The 24,539-nt window shown below is 45.9% G+C and overlaps 2 protein-coding genes across 9 annotated transcripts in view; one reads left to right on the forward strand and one right to left on the reverse strand.

Moving 5' to 3' along the window:
* The window catches only part of Dgk (diacyl glycerol kinase 1), a 418,312-nt gene that overhangs the window by 240,050 nt on the left and 153,723 nt on the right, over window positions 1–24,539 (forward strand). The window lies entirely within an intron of this gene.
* LOC144136417 (nose resistant to fluoxetine protein 6-like) overlaps window positions 1–24,539 on the reverse strand; it is a 34,572-nt gene that overhangs the window by 5,510 nt on the left and 4,523 nt on the right. The window contains exons 2-13 of the mRNA XM_077668708.1: window positions 20,900–21,082; window positions 16,613–16,803; window positions 15,589–15,694; window positions 13,621–13,702; window positions 12,362–12,471; window positions 11,416–11,601; window positions 10,056–10,149; window positions 9,348–9,440; window positions 7,501–7,666; window positions 2,992–3,071; window positions 1,791–1,907; window positions 574–688 (exon numbers count right to left, since the gene is read on the reverse strand). Coding sequence (XP_077524834.1) covers window positions 574–688; window positions 1,791–1,907; window positions 2,992–3,071; window positions 7,501–7,666; window positions 9,348–9,440; window positions 10,056–10,149; window positions 11,416–11,601; window positions 12,362–12,471; window positions 13,621–13,702; window positions 15,589–15,694; window positions 16,613–16,803; window positions 20,900–21,082 — 1,523 coding nt within the window. The remainder of the gene's footprint in view (window positions 1–573; window positions 689–1,790; window positions 1,908–2,991; window positions 3,072–7,500; window positions 7,667–9,347; window positions 9,441–10,055; window positions 10,150–11,415; window positions 11,602–12,361; window positions 12,472–13,620; window positions 13,703–15,588; window positions 15,695–16,612; window positions 16,804–20,899; window positions 21,083–24,539) is intronic.

Below are 24,539 nucleotides of genomic sequence, written 5' to 3' on the forward strand. Positions count from 1 at the left end.
TTACGGCGGAACACAGTATGATCGCGAGTGGGTTTTGAACTCGCTGCGGCGCACACAGATCAGCTTTGGTGGCCCTGCATTCGACCGCTACACTCTAAAGACGAATACGCCTTTATGGGAGTAAAAAGAGTGTAAGCTGTCCTCTATCGGACTCCTTTTCATAAAAGGGAATGCGCTAAAGGACATCTTACTCTCTTTTTGACTCCCTTTTGGTTAGAGTGTACATCATCGCCGCATTTTTTTTTACTGCCAACAAAATCATGTATTACGTACTCAGGACCCGCTATTCAACCTGTGACTGACTTAGAAGGATTAAAATTTCTAACTGTCTTTAAGATTTCAATGTACAGGAGCCATTCAGGTGGAAACATGTTGAAACGGGGTAAAAAATAAGGGTGGAGAGGTTGATCGTGCTCTTGCCCGTTTGAATCTGTTCCATAGTCTCTGATAGCTTTGCTGTGACATGTGAAAATGCTTCCATTCATTCTGAGGCAAAGAGGCATAGCTAACGTTTGTGCAGGATCGACGGGTTCGTAGGCATTAAACGAGAGGCTCACTAGCAGCCTTACTTACCCTGGAAAGTTTTCGCGAAGGCTGTTTCGTGTAGTAGTAGCCAGCAATGATTCCTATGCAGTAACTGGGGATATGGGTGTACGGCATGTAATAAACGGGGCCAGCTTCGGAGTTCCTGTGAGACGCAGCATGAAATAATTCTCATTAGAAGGAGGGTCGTCGCACATTTTGTTAGTAAAATCCTGTTTCTGTCGGCTATAGGTACTACAAGCTCAAACCATGATCCTGTACTCATAATAGCAGCAATACAAAACTCTCAAAATTGCAGAAATGCACCAGGCCTTCATTACAGCTCGGCCATTGGTGCATGCCCTTTCCCACAATGTACGCTTGACGTACAAAAGTTCTCAGGCCACATGGTCTGTTTTGAGCAGCATAATCCGGTAGTTACGATTCCCTCCAAGCTCGAAATATCTGTAGAGGGCAGACGTATCGTTCTAATCTGTGAGAACCTTGATAGCTTTATCGGCATCTTAAGTGCCAGGATATAGCGATGGATAGCAGACCATTTGGCCTGAGAACTTTTAACCAGCCCTGTACATCACGCGCTGCGTACGGTCGTGATGCTGTCATTCGTGAGAGAGAATACGAGTGGAGGAGACTAATGTGAAAGCATTTGTCCGCCACTTACCTAAAAAATTGGCGGTGGTTTAGCTCTGGTTAAACCTGTAGTGACGCGATACCTACAGCTGGCCGAGTGGAACTAGATCACGTGACCAACCACATGACGAACCACGTGATCAGCCATGACGCCGCGCCGCCGGCAGCTGCTCCGCACCATGTGACCAACCACGTGACAGCGTGGCAGCGCAGCCACAGGGTGGCGGCGCCCACACGCTGAAGGCTCGAAATGCTACCGTAATGTAGCTATCGCTACAAAAGCATTTACCAAAACCCTCACCTAGGCGCCGTGCGCAGACCAGCATGGAGATGGTCTGCAGATTTTCTTCGCAAAACAAACGAGTTTATTGATTACCTCTACTGTCTTCGCTTTGAATCGAAAATGCTAACCATAAGAAGAACTACCCCCTGAGTTCGCTAGTAGACATCCTAGCTATGCGTGGGCGAAGTTTGTAACTCCTGTTTATTAAGTACACCCGCCTCTTCTCTATGAAATAGAAGCCAGGTTTCGTCATGACGTGTTACGATGCCAGAAATCGCGGCCTTAGACACCGTAATTGAGGTTAAAATAAAAAAAGAAAAAGCTCCGGTCTTACTTCCCGAGTGCAGCGTAGTACAGAAGTCCCGGGCCGAGATCTTGCATGTGATTTTGAAGGTATGTGATGAGGTTCGACAGTCCTAAGATGACCAGAATCGGCTTGAAACTGCCAGTTCTGCCAAATCAAGAACGGCAGTCAGTCGAAACTCTTAGAACCATATAGCATCATTGCACAATTGCAGTTTGGCACAGCCGATAGCCATCAGAATATACGGCAACCCACAGACAACACGAACGAGCTGTACCACGGTCTCAGGGCTTTTGACGAGGTGATATATTGTTATTTGGGCGCTTCTTTCATAACAATACTCTCCTCTCTCGTGGTAACTTTATCTTACTTCCTGCCTTGATGGTACGCCCATCAAGATTACACCCTTCGGTACAATGTTCGCTCACACTATCACTGCAGAATTCGGCGCTTGTATTCGAGGTTTCTTCTTACACCAGACAAAGCGTGAAAAAGACATAGCCTTGAAATCTTTTCAGTTTGCTGTACGCCACGTGCGCTTTCCTGCTGGTTGTACTGCCTCAAGCTGTCATTTAGCCTTTGAAGTTCCACTTCTGTTATAACTGACACACCATGCTTCGAGGATGTTCAGTGGATTTGAAGAGGAGTTTGGGCTGTTTTTGCGGATGAGCAGTGCTGTAACCGGCGCTGTCTAGCAATACGCAAATCGAAATCTGCCGTAAGTTTAGGGTTACGTACACATTGCTCATGCTCCTGCAAGCCATTACCAGGCATTTGGTACAGTGCAGCCAGTGCCGCTAAGCCTAGCGGCTGGTGACGTTCTATTGTGCAGCCACTCAGTCATTCTCTTTCTTACGTCACAGATGAAGCCAAAGTGCTATTTTTTTAATGTTAAACGCCGTGCGCCATATGGCGGCAGCCAAGAGAACTAGAAACGCGTGTCCCGAATTTCTGGTAACAATGTGCAGCCGTAGCATAGTCGATGCCTTGCTGAGTTTTGTTTAACTCTCTGAATGCCCGAATAAATCTGAGTGTATTTGTGCATGAGATCTGTGCAGTGACTGAATGCGGTGCACTTTTCTGTTTAAAACACCTTTTGGGGCTGAAAAGCAGGCGATTTTTTTTTATCTGGTATACCCGAGTGTATGCCATTCAGCCATCCACTTATTTTCATTTTAAATTTTAGTGAATTTAAAGACCAGGATTACGAGAATAAAAAAGAATTACTTGCCTTTTTAGCCGCCTTGAGAAGTACAACATGATGGCGAACACTTGAAAATCCGATGCTGTGTACCAGTGCTGAGGACTGCACTGAGAAGCGAGAATGAAAAAAAGTAATTACCTCAGCCGCAGACTCATGTGCAGTATTCGCTCTGCTACGTTTTATGAAATCTAGGAAATCGCCGCCCTTTTTAGATGGTGCAGTTTCAAGGGGCTCTACGCGCACATTACCACTACGTAAACATTACAGCATATATAACAAATAGTAGTTCATCACGCTGCAAACACTAATGTGAATGTGTCCTAAATGTTAAAATAACGCGTTGAAAGCGTTGTAATCCATAGATCCATGAATATTTCTTCCGTCCCTCTACCAATGCAAGCAGTCGCATGCGGAAATATATTCGCGCACGTTCAACTCCCTGTTCTACACATATATATATGCATGTTCTCTAGAGTTGTGGCCATAAGTAAGGGACCCTCTCGTGTTCCGATGCTTGCCGCTTTGCATGGGGGCGCCACCTGACAAAGCCCGACTGCGGTCGAGCGACACATGTTGACTAGCGCATATACACAGACAGCTAACATGTGTGATTACGACAGTCAACTAGCCAAACTCAGAGCCTTAGCTACTGTTGAGACCGCCCATTGCGCAGGAGGACTTCGTCAGGTGGCGCCCCCATGCAACGCGGCAAAGTTCGGAACACGAGGGTGGTCTCTTATCTTTGCCCGCGACTGTACAAATTGTGATATGTGTGTACTGGCTCAATATATTATTTGCGTTGTTTCACCTCTTGGTTTCATTTGTATGGTTTTCATAATTTGCTGTTTTTTATATTTGTTATGTGGTGTTAAAAGGACGCGCGAGTTACCGTCTCCATCATTTCGTTGACACTCTACCTGCCTGTTTTGAAATAAGAATTTTCTTTCTCTTGCTTTTTGTCAGGGCTTGCTCCTGAGCCACTAGGTTTTGGAGACATCTGTCGGCCCATGGTGCTTTTATCTCAAGGAAACCGTCATTGCGAAAACACCGCCGCGCCTCTGGTTATATCATTTATATTATACCCAGGACGAAAACGCAATCCTGAAAAAAAAAAAACGCCGCAATTTCTCTCCCCCCCCCCCTCCCCTATTCCAAGCGAAGCGTGCGGGGTGGAGGCGTGCGTTTCTTTTGTCCGAGAAAAATGACCGCTGCCATTCCGCGATGCTTCTACGAAGGCTGCTTTGCGCATTCATCAGACGGCGAGGCGCCGCCGCATTGCCACTGTGTGACGCCGGCTTCGGCTGGCTGGGGCTGGCCAGGAATGATCCGTATTAATGGTGAACGTCTGTTGTTTTCCGCCGAAGACCCAGTGAGTCATTAATAAAGCGCAAGACCCCGCCGAGCAGACCTCCGCGACAAACGCTCAGCAGGCCAAGAAGCTACGAAGGAGGGGTAGGGTGCTGTCCGACCAGCGGTCTGCGAATGGACAGAGATTGCATTGGCTTACTTGGCCGAACTAAGGGATTCAGGACAGCATTTACTGCGTCGCAAGAGGGGAGAGAGAGAGAGAGAGAGAGAGAGAGAGAGAGAGAGAGAGAGAGAGAAGAGGAAAGGACGAACAGCTTACAGAAAAAACAGAATCCCGCGCTTTGTGCGGACACTGTTTTCTGGCAAAAGCGTTACTGTCGCTCAGTCATCCGTGACACGAAGCGCGCCAAAACTGCGAAGTTTGCCTCAGTGGCCGTGAGCACCTCTTCGTGATATTTAGGCGCTTACCTGGAACGGCCATACCTCTCTCACTGTTGCGCTGGCACAGTAATGCACAGCAGCAGTGGCTAGTGTGCTCCGTTTAGAAGGAAATGCCTGTGTAAGCGGTACGTGTTACCGAGGATAGAGGTCATGATGCGCTTGATCCTCGGATATGTGCTGGTCTTATTTTTCCGGGGGTGTTGCTTGGAGCGAGAAAGAATTTGTTCAGAGAGAGCGTATTGTGCTCTTCCTCGTGCGTTTTCCCACTTCGGAGAAAGGATCTTGCGGTATGCAAAAGCAGGAAACTACTCTGGCTTGAAAAATCCCACACAGAAGGTGCGTCGGATTCTCGTTAACGTTTTGTTTGCCAGCACGTTGAGTCCGCGCTGCGTTTCTCGTTAAAGCTTCGAAGGTGTTGCGAGGTCCCGGCGCGCGTCAGTTTTAACCACCAGCTACTATATACGTAAGCCCTGGCACCGTATGCTAGGTGTTTCATGGAAAACTTGTAATTTCTTTAAAATTGGCTTTTTGAGTTATGAAGATGGCTTCTGAGGCAAAATAACACCAGCGTTCGCGGACATCATAAAACAAGTGAATAAAATTAACTAGTTAGCCCGTTAACTAATTTTTGATAATTAACTTTCTGGCTATCACAGTTAGAGACCTAGCTGCAATTAGAGATGTATAGCCGGAAATTAGTAATAGCCATATCAGGTATTAGAATTTCGAAAACACGATTTCCCACGGCGCTGAGGCTCGACAAATTGCGGCCATATCAACTAGTGCCGTGCACCGGATGTGTTGTTTTGCCTGCATGCTTTTCAAAAGCGCATCGCTTCCGGCACGATGTAGCCAACTTTTATCGAGCTACAAAGCCAAAGACAGTCGCTTCTTCGAAATTCTAAGAACTGATGTGGCTATTACTAACCTACTGACTACAAGTATCTAATCGCAACCAGGTGACTGAGATAGTTAAAAAGCTAATGATCAGAAATTAGGTACCCGGGCAAAGAGTTAATCATATTTATCTGTTTTCTGATGTCTGCCGACGCTGCCATTATTCTGCCGCTGAAGCCTACTTCAGTTAGAAACGGGATGGGTACGGTTGTCGTAAGGAGGTGGTCTTCTAGTTCGCACGAAGAAATTGGGGAATCGCTGAGTTTTTTTCTGGAACACAGTACTGCTCGGCTCTCCTGTCAGAAATCAACCTTTGAAGAAAATTAATAGTACTACTCCGTAAGAGATATTTCATCCACTTTTCGCAGTTTTAGTGTTTTTCATGCCCGTAGCTTGATGCTAATCCTGATGTAAAGAATGCTGCAATCAGTTGAGCTAAACTGAAAACTGTAATTCGAGTATAAGTGAACGAAATATGTGCTTGCAGTGTTTTCGTCAAGACATTATTGTGAAAATTGAGGATACCTAATTTTAGACATAACTGCTAGGCACCCCAAGCATAAGGCGGCAGCAGGTTGCTTACATGAAGTTCCCCTCAGAGAAAGAAGTTGTCAACCACCGCACTGGTCGTCCTCAAAGAGAATTTAGAGTAATTCCTTGTGCTACTTTGAGATAATTTCGCGCATGGTAGACAAAGTTTGTGCGTATAGGCCGCATTCCATTTTCCCACTGAATGCGCAGAAGACGCCTACACGCTGTTTCTTCAAATGTGCATTTCTTTTCTCTTTTTTTGCCTCCTGCACAGTGCATAGAGCAAGATTTACCGGTTCCTTGTTCAGCCGGTGGTACTAGTTTGTTTGGGGGTTCGCGCTTGACGACCCTGTCTGTACCAATGCTTCAAACTTCATTTCCACCAACTTTTCTCTTTGTTTTGTATAGTTTTATTCTTTATTCCTTTCTTTTATATACAGCGCTCTTTACCGGCTAATTCAATTTGTTCTGCGTTTCAGGTCAGGGCGCTAACATCAGCTTCTTTGTTTTAGCTGTGTTTCAATACTGTCGCAAGTCCCACCTCGTAGCAAATCTGGTCCGGCCTGCGCAGACACAAAATACTTCCCACTGGTTCCCTGTAGCTGCGTATATGGTGATTTGGTTCTAATGAAGTCCCAAGTGGAATTAACCACGTGGAGGAGAAAAAAAAAAGATCAGTGGAGAAAAAGGCAATGAAAACCTGAGAGAAAGAAGTGAATGAACCGAACATCTCGGCAAAGCAGGGCTTTGTGCTCAAAAATCGAGGAAATATTGCTTATCCAGTGCGAAAAAAAAAGATAAAGTTAGAAAGAGAGAACAAAAAAAAATAATGCCCACTCTTTTTCACCAGGAGGATTAGGGCATGTATTAAAGTTGGCCGTGACAGATTGCGACACAGACTCTACTTTCGGCCGCGTGTACGACCTAGCCTGTTGCTATGCGCTGCCTGCATCCGCAGCGCGCTTTTTTGTTTCGTCATTAAGGGAATGTAGAAGATGCGCGTTATTTAATTGCTCGGTTTTGATGGTAGTTTGAGTGTGTGCGTGCGTGCGTGCGCGCGTGCACGCGCGTGCTTGTGTGGTATGTGTGTTTCCTTTTGTTTATGCATGCGTTTCAAAAAGAGCTTAGGTCCTTGTCCGAATCCGCTTTTTAATGACGAGAATTTTGAAATGAAAGTAGTCATCACTGCTAATGACTCCAGGCCCCTGGATCGCTAAACCTCGCTAAATTTGTTTGTTTTTTAATGATGACCTCGCTCGGTTTGTGTGCGCACCACGAGGGAGGGTGGCCTGTGATGAGGAGGAATGTATAGAACGAACGAGTGAGCAAGCAGACATGACGCCCGCAGCGATCACTTACTATTCCCTCCAGAGCGAGAAAGTTTAGGATTCCCAAAATGTAGTACGGCCAGTTTTCGGGGAACGCCTTCCTGCGGAGGACGCTGAAGAAGGCCCATAGAGGGCCGTATCCCGAGACGGGCACCATTTGATGAAAGCACGCCGTCACCGCCACGAGCGGAAACAATCTGCAAGGCATTTTCCGCAAACATGAGAAACATCGGCAATCCTGGAGTTATGTCAACAAGTAGCGAAAGTAGCAGAAGAGTTTTGAAGAATTTAAACGCGCCAAAGATAGCTGTCCATTAGCAGGAATTCCGGCCATCACCCAGCCAGTGCTGCTAAGTCTTTAGCGGTCTATCACGTTTTATTCCGCAGTAACTCGTTCATTCTCTTTGTTCGTTACGTCACCGATGATGTCATCGCGTTATTTTTGAATGTTTAAAGCCAAGGAAGCTAGAAGCGCATGTCTCGAATTTCTGGTAACGCTCCTGGTCGATGGATGTGTCCTGGCTTTTATCACAGTTCGAGTCATATCTCATAGTTGCCGTGTGTAAAGAACGGCAATCTTTACTCAAGCTAAGAACGAAAACCACGCAAAGGACGATACACAGGGAAGAAGTAGACAGGACGAGCGCGGACTTGCAACTGTTTATTGAAACACATCTTCCTTCCTTCACCAACCCTACGCATGCGCAACAAGCAAACTCTATCTTATCGAGTTCAAGAACTTCAGCTCCTTCTTGTACAGATAGACCGAAGCCTCGCTTACACACTTCTCGGGCCCATATCTATCAATCTGCCAGGCTTCGGTGACCTCACGCGTTTTCTGGTCTTTGGCCCTTCCGATTATCTTTGTACGCTCAAAGAGTGGCGTGCATTTATTGTCACAAGAAAGACAGTGTTTCGGCAAATGCATGCCGCTGTGAGAGCCCAACGAATTTTTGTGTTCTTGTAGGCGCTTATTAATGCAGCGTCCCGTTTGTCCCACGTAAACTGAGCCGCAACTAAGCGGGATTTCATACACTACTCCCATTCGACAGGACACAAACTTGATTTTGTGGTTAACACCACAGCCTGCTTTTGTTCTCGTTTCATTGTTAGTTAGCGCGCACAAACGGGACAGCTTACAAGGCGCCGAAAAGAAGATTTCCACACCGAATTTTCCTGCCACCCTCTTCAGGCCATGCGAGGTCATCGAAGCCTGGCAGATTGATAGATATGGGCCCGAGAAGTGTGTAAGCGAGGCTTCGGTCTATCTGTACAAGAAGGAGCTGAAGTTCTTGAACTCGATAAGATAGAGTTTGCTTGTTGCGCATGCGTAGGGTTGGTGAAGGAAGGAAGATGTGTTTCAATAAACAGTTGCAAGTCCGCGCTCGTCCTGTCTACTTCTTCCCTGTGTATCGTCCTTTGCGTGGTTTTCGTTCTTAGTTCATGGATTACCAACTAGCCCCCCATCGTACACTCCTTTTACTCAAGCGATTTGAATGGTTCACGGGATGAAGCGAATCTGATGGAACGTTGGATGAACAGATACATCAACGCCTTTGTACAGTTTAGTTCAGAGTATTAAATTGATGTTAAGAGGGATTAAGAGAAAATCAGCTGAAGTGAAGAGGTTCGAAAATTCTCAGGACGGGGTAACCGTGATTTGCCCAAGACAGCTATGGCTAGAGACCACTGAGAAAAGGCCTTTTCCGTGTAGGATGCTCAATTTTTGCTGCGAATATTGTGTAGTCACTATTACGCGTACGTTTTTCAAAGTCAGTGTTCCTGATTATGCAACCGGTCTCACATTTCATCAAATCAGTTTACATGCCTTTTTTTCTTTATTTTTTCTTCCTTGACCTCAGAAAACTCGAAGCTTACCTGAGGTACCGCCGGAACACTAGGACAAAATAGGTGGCTGATCCGTGCTCGTCATTCGTTCGTTTAGAAACCGTCATCCACTGCATGAAACCGCTGGAAGTGCATCAGAATCACATGCGCGTTAACACGTCTTACGCACCGTTAAATGCTGCCCGCACGAGCAAAGAAACAAAAAAACTTATAAAGAGAAAGGTCATCGCAGTCTCATATAAAATTTGCCTTTGAAGAAACGTCGATTAAGTGTTCTAGAAGTGTTTTAGGCTAGCATGGAGGGACAGCCTTGGCGTTGCCGGTCATCAACGTAAAAATCACCCTGGTTTTCCCGCCATCGAAAAAAGCACTAACGAATCGATAAGTAAATGCAAAGTAAAACCTAATAAATTACAAAATTCCATCTAATGGCGTAGCCAACTTGCTCTTCTTTTTTCCTACTCGTCAGTACGCTTCTTGTGGTGGTAACATCGACGTTTTTACCTTGTTTTATAAAAAGAAACGCATATCGCATACAGGAGATAATATAGGCACTTAGCAATGGGCGATATAAAAGATAGCTTAGTTCTTCTGATCTCAAACATGTGTTTGGCGCTCTTCCACCAGAATGTCAGAAATTGGCTTTCGCTGGTGGTTGTTTTCGATTGTGACGCTCAATACTCCCACCAGCTAAAGCTGAAGAGTGAAAAAGAGTTGGAAAAGATCGTTGCGACGTACCCGACTGTCATAAATATCGCAACGCTCATGGAAGCGTTCACAATGAATTGGCGTGCAAACGTTCTTGACATTTTGTACATTTCATTCATGCTGTCTGTGAGAAAAAAAAGGTGCAGAAAACAGAGAAAAAAAAAAGGAGCATCAACTTCTCATTACAATTTCGTTTCCTTCACTCCTGAAGCTTCTTTTTTCAATTATTTTATCCCACATGCAGCGTTTTCTTTCAATTTTTTCCGCCATCTTACACAGACTTCAATCTTACATGTGCCTAGGCTGCCTGGATTTTATTCTAGCCGCTTGCTATAAACGGGCTCACGGAGTCGTCATTCAGAGGCAGAAGTGCATTATTCAAAACGATTTCCTTCCTAACGCGCAGGAATCTTGCGAGACAATTACAATCACAAAGAGACTCAGCAACTCTCATTCTCGTCTTCCGCCCTCGGAGCCTCTTAAGGTTAGAAAAGCTTTTTTTTTTTGCTTGAAGTTCCCTGTTTGCTCCTGATGGACTGTTTACGAAACAAGATTTCAAACTGCAAGGCTCCAAACACTGCCCCCTCTTACCCTGCACAAAAAGCTCGAGTGAAACAAGGTCTGTTTTTCTGCGGCTTAGCGAGGTCACAAAGAATGGCGCGTGAACGCTGTCCACATTGTTCTTTGTCAATCTCGTATAGCTGCATTTAACGCTGCATTAGTTTACTTCTTTACACAGCAGCTGCACCGCTTCGATCGCACACACTAGCGGAATACATCCACATGTTCATGATGCACACAGCCAAGACGCGCTCAGGAGCCATAAAATCGTGGAGGAGGGCCTACAATTTAAAGTAGTGAAAAGCTTATTATAACTCCCAGTGATCACCAACTACCTTCATATCTGGTTAAAATATCCGATAATTCTTACAAAATAGACTATCAAAGGTCTGACACAAAGGTGTCATCATTTCATGATCTAGTACTGCGAAAACTATCATTCACTCTTTTCTGTAGACATTTCAGATATAGAGACATCCACATAGTTTCGACACGAGATGAGAACGCGGCTTTCCTCTGTCTATAAATAAACATTGTCAATACTAACTATGTGCTGTACTGACTGAGCTCACCTGTGCATTGCGAAAACAATGATAACGCTGTTACACTTGTTTTTCAAGAGCCTATTTCAAGGGCCGCACTTAGTCGTTATGGTCCCTGAACTACGGTCCCGGTCAATATAAAGCAGAACGCCGAGACTAGCCCAAGTCCTGTAGTGCACGTAGTATCAAGCTTGTATAGTGTTTAAGACAGGTGAGTACTATGCGCTGGGAATCCGCAGCAAGGAACTCAATGCCCCCGTAGCTCGTTATTGTGTTTCTCGCCTCACCAATGAGCGAGTCGTCCATGTAGATGTACGTGTGAATGGTGACGACCCACACCAGGGCCAGCACCCGCAAGCCGTTGAAGATATCGAGCCGGTCGCCTTTGCCGCCGTCCATGCTGAACGTGGAACGCACTGCCTCGAGCACGGACAGCGACTGGAACCGCGCCAGCAGCGATTTCCCTGACGCCGCTGCCGCAGGAAAGGGAGAGGGGAGGAGGAACAAAAGCAGAGAAAGGGTCCGCTTTGGGCGATACGCTTTTGCAACTGCGCTCTTGATGAATACACGCGCGGCACTCGTCTGACTGGCACAAAGTTCTCACTCGCTGACACTGGTTTTGCGCAACTGTGTGACGTAAGATAACAACACAGCGACTCGTCTTCACGACGGCGTCGCAAGAAGAGAAGGATACAGAGAGGCGACTGTCCTCTCCGCGCGAAAAAGAGAAAAAAAGACAGGAATGACACTTCTGGGCACTTGAGCAAGGGTTCACAGACTTGACTTTCCTAGGGGTGCATTCAGTCTTGGTGCATTCGAGTGAAGCGTTCATTGTAATTGTTTTCTTTTAATTCGTATATTTTTGTTTCCGATTACTGTGCGAATGAACCGTTTATTCCTCTGTCTCAACTGCACACTATAGCGGAGGTAAAGGGGTTACGTCGGGAAAAAGGAGCTGCCGAAGTGCACCTCGAATGCAACCCTACAACGGCTCGCTTTGGTTCGTCGTAAATCAGCCGTACAGGAGAGCACGCAGAAAGGAAATGACGTAGCAGGCCAGCTGCTGGTTTTGTTTATATATTTTTGCAGTAATTTTCTAAAACTATATTATTGCCCTTGATTGGGTTTTTGTTTTCCTCAGTTTATGCTAATTTCCTAGTGTTGCTTTTTTATTATTTTCATGATGCTCCAGAAGCTTTAGCCACTGCTAGTAAAAAGTTATCTATTTCTTACCACTGTTTGCGTCACTCGAAGCCTGATCCAGAAGAGTGGGCTTTGTTCGGTTGATGACGTCCAGAGCTGTGGCCAAGCCCACCGCGGTAATGAACGCTCCCAGGATGATTCTGGGGTAGGGATTCAGATGTCAAGGCCATATTCTTGCTTGTATCACTGCCGCGCTGTGTAGAGGGTTGCATACAGGGTTCCTGCACGCTCTCTAACCTACAGTTATACTAAATTTGAGCCGTTTTGTCAAGAAGACACCTGCCTTAAGCTAATAATGTATCCATGCCAACTCCTACTGCACAGCCGCAGTTCACGTTAGTGACCAGCGCATGGGACAGATGGCAACAGCTGCCAAGCACACGCTTGCCACATCGCAGGCGCAGTTGCGCCTCGTAGAACCAGATCGCGCCTGCGTCTCCCACGTGCGTTTGTTTTCAACCAGTTGCAGATAACTTTTCGGTACATGCATATAGAGGGCCACTTTTTGTGTGAAAGACGGATTAACAATGTTGTTGTTTGTGAAAACAAGGCTGGATTAATACAAAAGTTTCTGAACAACGTGGAGAGGTGAAGTAGTTAGCGCCACAGGTAGCGATAGATGAGCAGTCATGCTCAGCCGCATCTTTAGCGCCTGATCTTAATATATATTCACCTGGACAAATTCAAAGAGTAGAAAGTTAAAATTGGATTTTGGGGAAAGGAAATGACGCAGTAACTGTCTCACATATCTCGGGAGACACCCGAACCACGCCGTAAGGGAAGAGAGTGGAAGAAGAAAAGAAGAAAGACGTGCCGTAGTGGAGGTCTCCGGGAAATTTCGACCACCTCGGGATCTTTAATGTGCACTAACATCGCACAGCACACGGGCGACTTTGCCTTCGCCTCCTCAAACCCACGTCCTCGGGCTCAGCAGTCGAGCGCTCTAACCACTGAGCCACCGCGGCTGGGCTGTTCGTTTTGGGTTTACTAAGACTACTTTTGTTCGTTCATACTCGAGTCGCCTTCGCAAAAAAAAAATTGCTGCGCTTTTAACCAAACACTGGCGATACCGAGCGAGACTCGTCTGCAGATATGCTAGCTACAGGGCACGACATCGCGCGCAAATAACCTTCCCGTTTATTTTTTCCAGCAGTGGTGGGTAGCAAGAAGGGAGGGAGGGAGGGAGGGAGGGAGGGAGGGAGGGAGGGAGGGAGGGAGTCGCACAATACACCCCGGTTTTGATCTGCATATAGAGCGCGCGAGATGCGCGACGTCGTCGACTCACTTACATGATAAAGACGGACGGCTCCTCGGTCGGCTGGTTGTGGTCGCAGGCGGAAATGAAGCTCGACGCCTTCCACTCTGAAAGAGCTGCGCAGACAGAAGCGCCGCGGTGTGAAACTTGCAGGGAGGGCTCCAGGGCGCGCTCGTACAAAGCGCCGAAATCTGGCCCCATCGCAGCCTCTTCCGCTCGTCTCAGTTCACGCTCGGAGTGAACCGAGCAAGCACAAACAAAGGCGACAAGAAAACAGGCACCGTATTGAGGCTGACTTCCTGGCTGAGTGGCCGATGGTTTGGAACGAGCCTGTCGGTTTACTCCTCTTTTTTTTTTGCGTGTCTTCACAGTGGGAACGCAGAAAGCTAAGAAAGCCCTGATTTCTGTTTGGGATGCAGATTGTTTTCTTCTTTACCAGGACTTTAAACGAGAGGTGGGTGCCTGGTAGCGGCGCTGGCTGCTCCGTCTCACATACGAAGAAGAAATAACCTGTGCTGACGATATACAGCGCAACGAAGCACAACTACAGCATACGCAGTATACGACACAGAGAGCACAGTGCACTCGTCAGAAGAAATAACATTAATGATTGAGTGCAATCACTGTAAATACAAATTACTCTGAATACAGTAATGTGCCATAAGGGATGTGAATTTAATGATTGATTTAAAACACTTCTCTCTCTTTTCTCTCCATCTGTCAGTCTCGCTGTTCACTTCTTTATTTCTTTATTTATTCCAAGACACTACAGGCACATAATGACCCAAGCAGAAAGGGCATAGAACATAACATTCACACCTTGCTTTAGTTGTGAAAAATAAAAATAAGCCATGCAGCAAAATTGAGTAAGGGTAAGATATAGACCTAAACCAACCGAATAAATGTTATTTCAGCGCATTGTCGAATTTATAAGCTGGAAAAAGCGGTTACGGGAGCAAATTCCCACAGAAAATGGTCTGAGGAAGAAAAGTACTGGAACGCGTTTTTTCATGAGAAAATTGGCTGCAACTTGTGCCCGTGTTAGTCTAGTAGCTGAAGGTTGAATAAAATTAGGTGTCCGAGCATTTGCTTCTTGTAGTACGATGTTACGGAAAAATAAAGTCCGCCCCATTTTGCGTCGCGCTTTCCAAAAAAAGCTACGTGGAAGAGACATTGGGGTGGAGCTACTCTACTGTGGAGGACAACTGCTCAGGTTAACAACATTCTGCAATAGTTAGGTTAGCAAAACTGACGGTAGCCTCACAGGTCGCACTGGCTTCTTTGTAAAACAGTAAGTACATGCCTGGCTCCGTGCAGGGACCTTGAGGAGGCCGTCTTCGATGGTGCCGTTTATTGTTACTATTTCTTGGCCTCTGTGTGTTTGCATGTGCGTGTGTGCATGCGTACAGCGCCGGCAGAACAGCGCCGGCACTATGCGTAACCCTCACCGTTACCCGTAATGAAAAATTGTTCCGCATTATTTTTCATCTATTTCCACTCTTCTTCTTGTCAACCCCTTTTCTGTGCACCACACATTAATGCAGGCAAATAGATCAACAGAGACGTGTTATTTTCAGTGCGCAATAGTAAGCTGCCTAGGTGCAGCTCGTGAACGCCACGCAGGGCTGCCCAAAGTGTAAGCACTTGATGAGCAAACAAGACCATAAGCGTCCCTTACGAGTGATCGACTCATTACCAGGATCGCGGGGCAGCTTCTTGCGGCTTACCAAGTTACATTATGTTCTGCAGCCACTCGGCCATTCTCTCTCTTTCTTACGTCACGGATGACGTCAAAGCTATATGGTTGCGTGTTCAAAGTCGTGCACCGCGCGGTGGCAGTTGAGGAAACTATAGTAGAAGCGCTTGACCGAATTCCTGGCAATGCTTATTTAGAGAGAAGAGACCCGTCTCCTTCACCGACTTCGTGAAATTCTGGTACCAAGGAGCTATGAAGACTGCCAGCAAGCGCTGCCGAAAACACACTATAAAGTACATGTGTCACCTTTGCTGAGTATTTTCTCGACGTCTTCGTTGCTGCATGCGGACGGGAGGCAGGCGCCGATTTTTAGCATTGACTGCTCGAAGGCGAACACCTTCGCTTTCTTTTGCTGCAACGTGAAGTAAACAATGTTGACGAAGCAGTTTGTGAGCACCAGAAGCTCTTAACGGTGTCTTAGAAAAAAGTTCGTTCTCTTACCATTGCTAAGCATTCGAGGGCAAATGTGATGCGTGTAAATGTGCTCTTTTGCACAATGCCGTCACCGTGTAGTTAACTCGCAGATAACTGCGGGTATTCAAAATGCTTTTGCGCTGCGTCAACACTGTGATTGCCCGGCGTCAGTCCGCCGTAGCATTCCCCGAAGAGGTGGCGGTTATCGAAATTGTGCATTACTGTGTTATGCATTAATTCGATTGGTCAATCACAAACACTAATGAGCAGACTGTTATCATGATTGTTAACTGCACAACTTGAATGGCATACCACTATGTAGCCAACAATAAAATGGTCGATATTGTATGTGCGTGACATCGTCGCTACGGTACAGAAATTACGGCCTTATCACGCATCTCATCCAAGGTTTCATGTTTCCTACCGTTTCAATTCTGCTTTATTAAAATTTTTGAACAAAGGACCTCTTTCAACGAAGAAAGAAGCTTTGAGTGATACAGTCAATTACGCAATATACGACGCGGAGAGCACAGCGCGCACGTCAGAAGAAATAACATTAATGATTGAGCGTAATCCCTGTAAAAACAAATTATTCGGTATACAATAATGTGCCGTAGATGCGTCAGGTCAGTCTGGTTCACATAACTGTAGATAAAGCATTCGACGGCTGTGCCAACCATGAGAACCAGCATTCTACGGTTAGGGGGATCAACATCCCACATTTATGCGAAACATCATTCTGTGGTTATGTGAGCAAGCATTCTACGGTTTCGGGAACCAAAATAGCTTTCCTTTCATAGACATTGCTTAGAGCACCTTCCTCACTTTGACCGTTTCAGAGAGGTGTTGAGGGTACCTCTTTCTCGGCCACTTGTGGGAAGTTGGGCAGGCGGTCCGTGTGGTACACCACGACAGAGCAGAACTTTTTCCCGACCGGGTCGCCGTTATTGTCCGCAAGGGCCGCAGCGAAGCACTCCTTCTGTGAACCGATCTCCCCTGAGGAGCCGTGGAGCATCCCTGTCGGGAACGATCCCTGGGAATCCAGCACTGCGCCCCCAAAGATATTGGAACCAAGTTTCAGCCGTCACGGAACAGATGGCTTCGCAGTGCAGTCAGGTCGACTTTTACGATTAATGCCCAACCCTCAGTGCGTCGCTCTTTGCGTTGTAGCCACTTGACCGAAAAGGGGGAACGCTCGAGGAAAAGGTGTCAACTAGACAGAGCAGTTCAGCCAAACCTTTGTGGGAACAGAGCCACGCCAGCATTTCGTCGACTGTACCTTTGTCCAAATTCCTGTTTAACTCAGTACAGCAGTGCCACTGAATTTCCGCCTTAAAAATATCCGTTCGTCGCAAACGCGGCTGTGCGTACGTTTACTTGATTACGGCGTAGGCTGTTTTACAATTTCAAAACTGTCCGGTACATATGAGCTCTAAATATTGTCTCGAACGTGTCTTGAAGTGTTTAACACGATTTCGTAGAAGTACGCATGAAATCAGTTGTCACCAAAGGTGTCGACGAGAGCCCCTGCGTCGCTTTCATTTCGATTAAATTCCCTTTCCCGCCCATTTCTCTCGAATGACTGCTTCAGTCCCCCCAGAGCGCAGAGACACAATTAGCAAATTCACAGAGCCTCCCTCCCCGTCCCTTCAAAATACGTCGAAAAGCTCCCGGTGTGCAAATCTCGTTTTCCCCTACACGGGAAAGAAAACGAAACTATGCTAAATGTTTGATGTTAAGGTACCAGGAATAACCGAAATGGGCAGCGTTGGTCCGAAAAATAATAATAAACGAATGGAGGAGGGATGAGCTGGAGTGGCACAGGGAGCGGAGGGGGGTGGGGGGTGTTGAAGCGCTTCCAGCAGTTGTCCAAAGCTTACGAAAAAAGGCTGTCAAGTCGAAGGAAGGCGTGCACGTTTCTCTGCGTGCCTTCGACCATCCTAAGCTGCTTAGCGAGCAATTACGTTCCTTGTTTCCCCGAGCTCACGCGAGCCAGTCGCATAATCCTTACGTAGACGGCTCTTAGCTCGCACCCGCTGTCGTTTAAGCGTTCATGCTGAAAGAGCCTGTGTAAGCTTGTAAAGAAGCGAGGCAGTTTCGAGCTGCGCTTATAGCGACTGTCGCTATGGGACTAGAGATATATACTGAGCGAGCTGCGTTCTAGTAAGGAGTAGGCAAAAGAAGAACCTGCATTTGTCTGTTTTTGCTTTGGCAACGACAAGAGATTTTTCAGATCATTAAAGTGAAAAGCCTACATTCGGGACCTTATTAAAGAAAGCTTGAATTTTTTTATTATTGTTCCACTGTCCAAATGCTCTAGGCAATGCAAAAATATTTTCCTTGGCCTCAAGCCTGTATCGTCACTCGGCATTGCCTACGACGGTAATGAGAGCCCTAGCTCAAGAATTTCTCAATTTAATCTAGATGTTCCCAAAATGTTACTGAAAGCAAGAAACAAACGCCGAATATTTCTCCCTCCATGGGTGAAGAAATGGCAACTACTACCACTACCTCGTCCCCACTTCTTAGTTAGAATGCCCATTCTTAGCCTTAGATGTTTCAGATCAGTCTGGTTTACATAATCGTAGATAAAAGATTCTACGGCTGTGCCAACCATGAGAACCGGCATTCTACGATTAAGTGGATCAACATCCCACGTTTATGCGAAACATCATTCTGTGGTTATGTGAACAAGCATTCTACGGTTGTGTGAACCTATACTCTACAGCTGTATGAGCCAGCAAGAGCATGTGAACCAACAGTCTACGATCGAGTGAACCACCATTCTACGGTAATTGTGAACCAAGAAGGTTAGGCGGGCCAGCATTTTATGGCTGTGTGAACTAGCATTCTACGGTTACGTTAACCAACATTCCGCGGTTATCTGAACTAACTTTTCACGATTATATCAAACAAAATTGTATGGTTAGGTGGACCATGGCGGCCCATTCTTTTGCCGGCAGAATAGCGCGATGTTTCCTGCACACTATCTTAATGCCTTCATAAGCTCCGGAGTCAGGAGGCCTGATATACCATTGCAAAAAAACAAAAGATATTGGTACCTTTTTTTCCGCAGATGCGCATAATAATATTCCGTGACGCTGTTTATAAACGAATACTTTCTTCATGAAATATCTTACAGACCTAATTATGAAATCGTTGCAAACTTGTGGTGAGAAAACCTTTTCCTGCATTCCCCTTGGCTTTCGCACACAAGAAGGGCGCCAGAACAACCCTGCTAAAAAGACAGGCGCCCAGAATCATGAAAACATCAGCATACAGTTCGGTCTCTCGGAAAACTCTAGGAAAAATGAAAAGTAAAATTGATCGCGAGCTGGATTAAGATACACTTCTCGATTCATTTCATGCTTCAACTTATTCGCTCGCTCCGCTCCTGTTTTCTTGGGTGCACCAGCGCACAGACGACGCATGCACTTCTATGTGACGGCCGGCGCTGATCTTCGAAATACCCTTCGGCAAATCTCGGAACGTCATCCGCACGCATTTAAGCACCGTGTGGTGCAGATGTATATTTCTTCTCTCTCTCTCTTTTTTTCAGATGAGTTGTTCGAGATTTAAAACCCGTAAACCATAAAAATGCCTGCCTCGAGCAGCACATTCGCTCCTGTGAGACCCGATCTCAGCTCGAGTCCTGTCAGTTTCAGAAGCGCCGCGCTCGCGATGCCCGCGCTGCACAACACCGGTCGCAGGAGGGCAGCAGAAACGAATGGCGCGCCTGAAAACGAGGGAACCGCTTGGAGAGCGCGAGTGGTTTCACCTGCTCTGTCGCGCCTTGGGCGGCAAAACATCGTTTGAGCTTTGTTCCCCCTTTATTTAGAGCCACGTGGCGTGGAGCTTTTGAAAAAGCGAAAGCAGAATACGCGAAGATTGTGACAAGGAGGTTTTCAATCGATTGACGTTAGGCTGGTTTTCCGTCTGTGCTTTTGAATCACAATCAGTTTCTCCTGCCCGTATTTTGTGATTGTGTTTCCTGGATAAAAACTCAAGAGGAGAATTTAAGTCGGTATTTTGCACAGGAGAAATGCGAATAACTTGCGGTGTTGGCGCGTTTCTACCCCTCGGTAGTGGCGCAGTACAAGTTACTATATAGAGACGAAACTCTCAGGGGTTCGGTACTTCATGTAAGGTGAATGCCGGCTATTGTAAACAACGCGCACTTCCGAGGCATAGAGATTCCAGAAATTCGCACACATAGTGTTTCGGAAATGCATGCGTTCGCACTAATTACGTTGGCTGCATTCGTCAGCAAAACTAAGGGACCCCTGCCTTCTTTCGTAACAATTAAACCGTAATTTTTCTCTCCGTTGACAAAAATACTATTGGTTGTTCTTGCTTAGTGTATATATGATGACTTAAATGAAGCGTTAAACAAAAAAATAACGTCATTGAGGTAGTCAGACGAACCACTGTTGATTTTAAAGAGAATGGAGGTGGACACCCTTGCTTTCGCCCACGGGGCAGCAGATTACTGTTACGACGACTCCAGCTGAAACAAGCACAATTATTAATTTGCAGCGATTCTAAAACACATACACCGCGATTTGTGGTCTCTCTGTGGCTATGCTTCATTTTGCTTGAATGTTTGTCTTTTTGCGCATATAGTGCTGTTTTCTTCCAGATAAACGGACAGTTGCTAATGAGCGCTCGTGGCTTGTGCTGTGTTGTCGTCTGCTTTCTTCGTCGCCGTCTTTTAGAATTCTGTGACCACAAATGCGTTGCAAACTACGTTAATGTAAGAAACAGTATGGAGGTTAGCAACTCCGTGCTACGATTGTCGGCTATGATCTCCCACGACCACAACCACGTTCCTTTGGGGCTCTAGTTACTCACGATGTCACCCGTAAACTGGTCAGCTCGTTCAAACAGCCCGGTGCGAGCAATAGCTATTTGTTAAGGTTTATTGATTTTGAAAAAGCTCGTGTTTCCTCTGTTTCTATACACATCAACACCAGTTCTCGCTTCAACTAAGCCTCGCACAGATATCACTGGCGGCTGTAAATTCATCTCAGGTGTCCTGCTGCATAACGATAAGCTAACCCACTTCGTCGTTAGGCGGTTCAAGTCTGCGGACTCCGCGTTGATTCACACTTCCCCACTGGTGCAATAATTGCTCAAGTCTCACACTGAAGGCCCGGAACGTCCCTCTGGACCATGGCGTCGATGAACAGCTGCATGTGTGCTCGGCACATTGCGTTCACGTCCGCCTTGTTGTGCACGGTGTCGTTGAGACGGCGCAGGAACGGCTCCCACTGCAAAGCTTTGAACTTGACCAGGTCCAGTCGGCGAGCCGTGATGACGCTGTCGACTGCCAAAAAATAAGCGAAGAGTAAACTTTGCCTATTTGACAGGCGCATGCAGCATTTACGCCAGAACAGACAGTAGCAATAGATGACCATCGGAGAAGGTACATTCAGCAATCTGGTCTATATAGACGGTTACCGTTTGAGGCAGTCACGCGGAATATTAGCAGTCAATCCACGGTTTGGTCGCGAAATGCAATTAAAAAGTCGTTGCTGGCTCAGCTAGTTTTTTGAAAAATGCTTCTAATTCAAGGTGGGAATATTTTTCATGTTTTTCTTCCCGCGTTTTTTGTGTTTTTGTTTCTTGTCTTTCAGAATATCCGTTCGCTTATTTTGCGATGGGCGTGCAGGAGCTGAAGTGACCGCCCGCGATTTTTTTTTTGTTTAACGAAAATAGCGTCCTAGTTGAATCTGTGCAAAATATATGTCAATTAGGAGCCGGATGGTTTAAGGGCCTCGTTTCATACCATTGCCTTACTGAACTCATTTAACAATTTTAGCGGCGATACTCATTGGTTGCTAACATTTGTATATGTATCTTAATTAACTGTATTTCATTCGAGGACTTCTTCAAAACGTTGAAGCTTTGTCCATAACAGCTTCGAAAATTGTGCGAGACAAAGAAACAGAGCGAGTTTACAGGTTTCACGTGACGCATTTGTATAAGTGAGTGGCATAACCGGAATAAGAACATATGCACGTGCATGGGCTCTCTGATGGCTGAGTATACACTTACTTTGTGAAAACACTCTTTTCGCCCTATTTTTCTTTCTTTTTATTTTATCGTGTCGTTGTAGCGCTTTCTCTTTATGTTGTCTCTTTCTTCCTGGTACTTCCTGTAACTGTTTGCTTTGAACCGGAGGTATTCGGCCCGAGCACTTATTGGTCGTAAATTACCCCTACAAAGCTCCGTGTCCGGGTGAATAATGAGGCTCGCAGTTTTGCGAAATAAACAGTGTTCCGTGAGCACGTTTTTTCTAATGCATTGGCATTAGAGTCCTCACCGTGAATAAAAATTGTCTGGCGTCCTGCGGTGTACTGTTGTGTACACTTTAAACCTGCCACCACCTTCCACCTGCCACGGTTGGAAAGTTAGCTGCAGGGCTTTTGAGAGAAACACAGGAAGCTCATGCAAGCGCGCACCTCGCCCTACTTCCTTCCTAGCCTCTTGCTTTTTGTAAATATTGTAGTTTTGGTTCATCCAATCAAGAAAACATGCAGGTTTGGCGATATTTATCGCAGTTTAGTGCTATATTAACACGCCTCTGAGCTCTTCGCAGGCGTATCGCACTCGGCTGTTTTAACATTTATGCTGCTCCTTTCTTCGTCGTTTCCGTCTTTCGTTCTTTTTTCTTCTAGTTTGAAAAATTTTCGGAAAAAGCAGTTGTGCGCCGCAGAGGCGAAGTGTAGTGTTCCGCTATCTTTCAACTGTGTGCGCAGTCGACGCGAACTGTCACGACGTTGAAGCGCTTGCGCATCGGGCGTCTGTGAGTTGCATGCATTCCTCGTTAAGCTCGCTGAAACTACTGAGGCCAAGCTGTTGTTAGGCAAAGGTAGAAAGCATCGGCGATTTCATCTACAGTGTTAGGAACCTTGTTGGCGGATACGTTTCGCTGCTGTGACCGCATTCCACGCACTGACAAGAACTTCAGTCGTCTGCTGTAAGAGGAAAGGTGAAGTGGAACCACAGTAAGTTTTTATCGATTGAAGGCTCAAAGCTAGGCCCTTGTCTTCGCCTTAAAACGCCCATCTTTCTAACACCAGTTCTGTTTGGGCAAGAGGTAGACTGCTGACTACTCCTATGCGGTGCTGGCTGTGTATTGTTTGTTTGCGCCGCGTCTAAGTTCCCGGATACAGTAGCAATGCGGATGGATTCGTTGGAGGATTATTATTTCAAGGGAACAAAAAAAAATTTTTTTTCACCCCTAGGGCTCCGCCTGCCATGTGCTGCCGACGCAAGGATGTTCGAAAAAAATACCACTTAAGCCATTGCTGGGCGACACTTGAGCGCTATAAAAGTGTGCAATCAAAAGACTGATTTCTCGTTATGCAGGCAATAATCCTGCTAGTCAAAGTGCATGATACGGCGTATAGGTTTTCTTGTACTCTTCACACCGTTGCAAGACATGTAGCTCCCATCTTCTTTCATTTTATATTAAGGAAATAGAAACGCAATAATTAGGCGCTCGTAGTATGAATCAGAAGAGGGAAGAAATCGAAAACTGCTTAGCTTCCAATCAAACGGTCAACAGTTCATAAATGTTTCTATTTTTGGATTCAATTTTTGTCGCATTTTAGGATGGCGGTAAAAGTTAATAAATTAAACAAGTAGGAGTAAGGAATAAATAAATCAACGTGAATCATAAATAAACGAGTGCTAGTGTGAAGAACCCAGTGACTTTTTCCTTTATTACAAATTATTGTTTATGTCGCTCTTCTGGACGTTCCTTATTCCTTTCTCAGTCACTCCGTTCCATGATTGCAAAAGCCGCCACGGTGGCTCAGTGGTTATGGTGCTCGGCTGCTCACCTGAAAGACGCGGATTCGATCCCGGCCGCGGCGGGTGAGTTTCGATCGAGGCGAAATTCTACAGGCTCGTCTATTCGTGCGATGTCAATGCACGTCAAAGAACCCCACGTGGTCGAAATTCCCGTTGCCCTTCACTACGGCGTCCCTCATAGCCTGATCACCCTCTGAGATGTTAAACCCCCATAAACCGTCTTGCAAAATGCGACCTCCTATAATATTTTCTTTTTACATTACAAGACCTACATTAGTGTTGATCCTTTCTGGGCCCTAAGATATTCACATGCTGCTTTCTCTGGCACACCGTTCATGTCTAGCAATTCCACTACCGATAACAGTCAGCTTTGTCATCGGGCCAAAATATCTGCGTCGATCAATTGTGCCCGTTTTAATCGAAAGACACTATGAATTAAAATAAAAAGAAAACTATTATTTGCGTAGAAAGACGAAAATAAGTTTTTTCTTTCACTATTTCTGGCCCTAACGGAGCTACTATGTTTGCACAAATTTTTTGTTCATAAAAAGTATGCCCTTTATGCCAGAAAATATGGTATCTGGAACGATGCGCGCAGCAGCAAAATAGCCCCTGAATTGCGGCCGCAATAGCGTATTACTCAGAAATAGTTGGCCCCAAACCATAGTAAATACGACTGGTTATTGGGCATCGTTATGCTATCCGTGTTTGGTGCTTTGCGGGGTTTAACTTCCTCCTGCTGCTCATGCGCTGTGGAGGACGCCGTAGTGAAGAGCTCTGTAACAATTACTGGGGGCACTTAAGGAATTCATCTGCGACAAATGCGAAAGCTCTGCAGTTGTATTCCAATTATATTCTAATTAAATTTCAGTTCTATTCCAATCCTGTTGTAATTTTATTTCAATTCATTCTTACTCTGTTCCTTTGCTAGTGGTGCACTTGCAGGTACTAGTACACTAGAA

This window comes from Amblyomma americanum, chromosome 6 (genome assembly GCF_052857255.1).
Source record: "Amblyomma americanum isolate KBUSLIRL-KWMA chromosome 6, ASM5285725v1, whole genome shotgun sequence".
Classification (NCBI taxonomy): domain Eukaryota; kingdom Metazoa; phylum Arthropoda; class Arachnida; order Ixodida; family Ixodidae; genus Amblyomma; species Amblyomma americanum.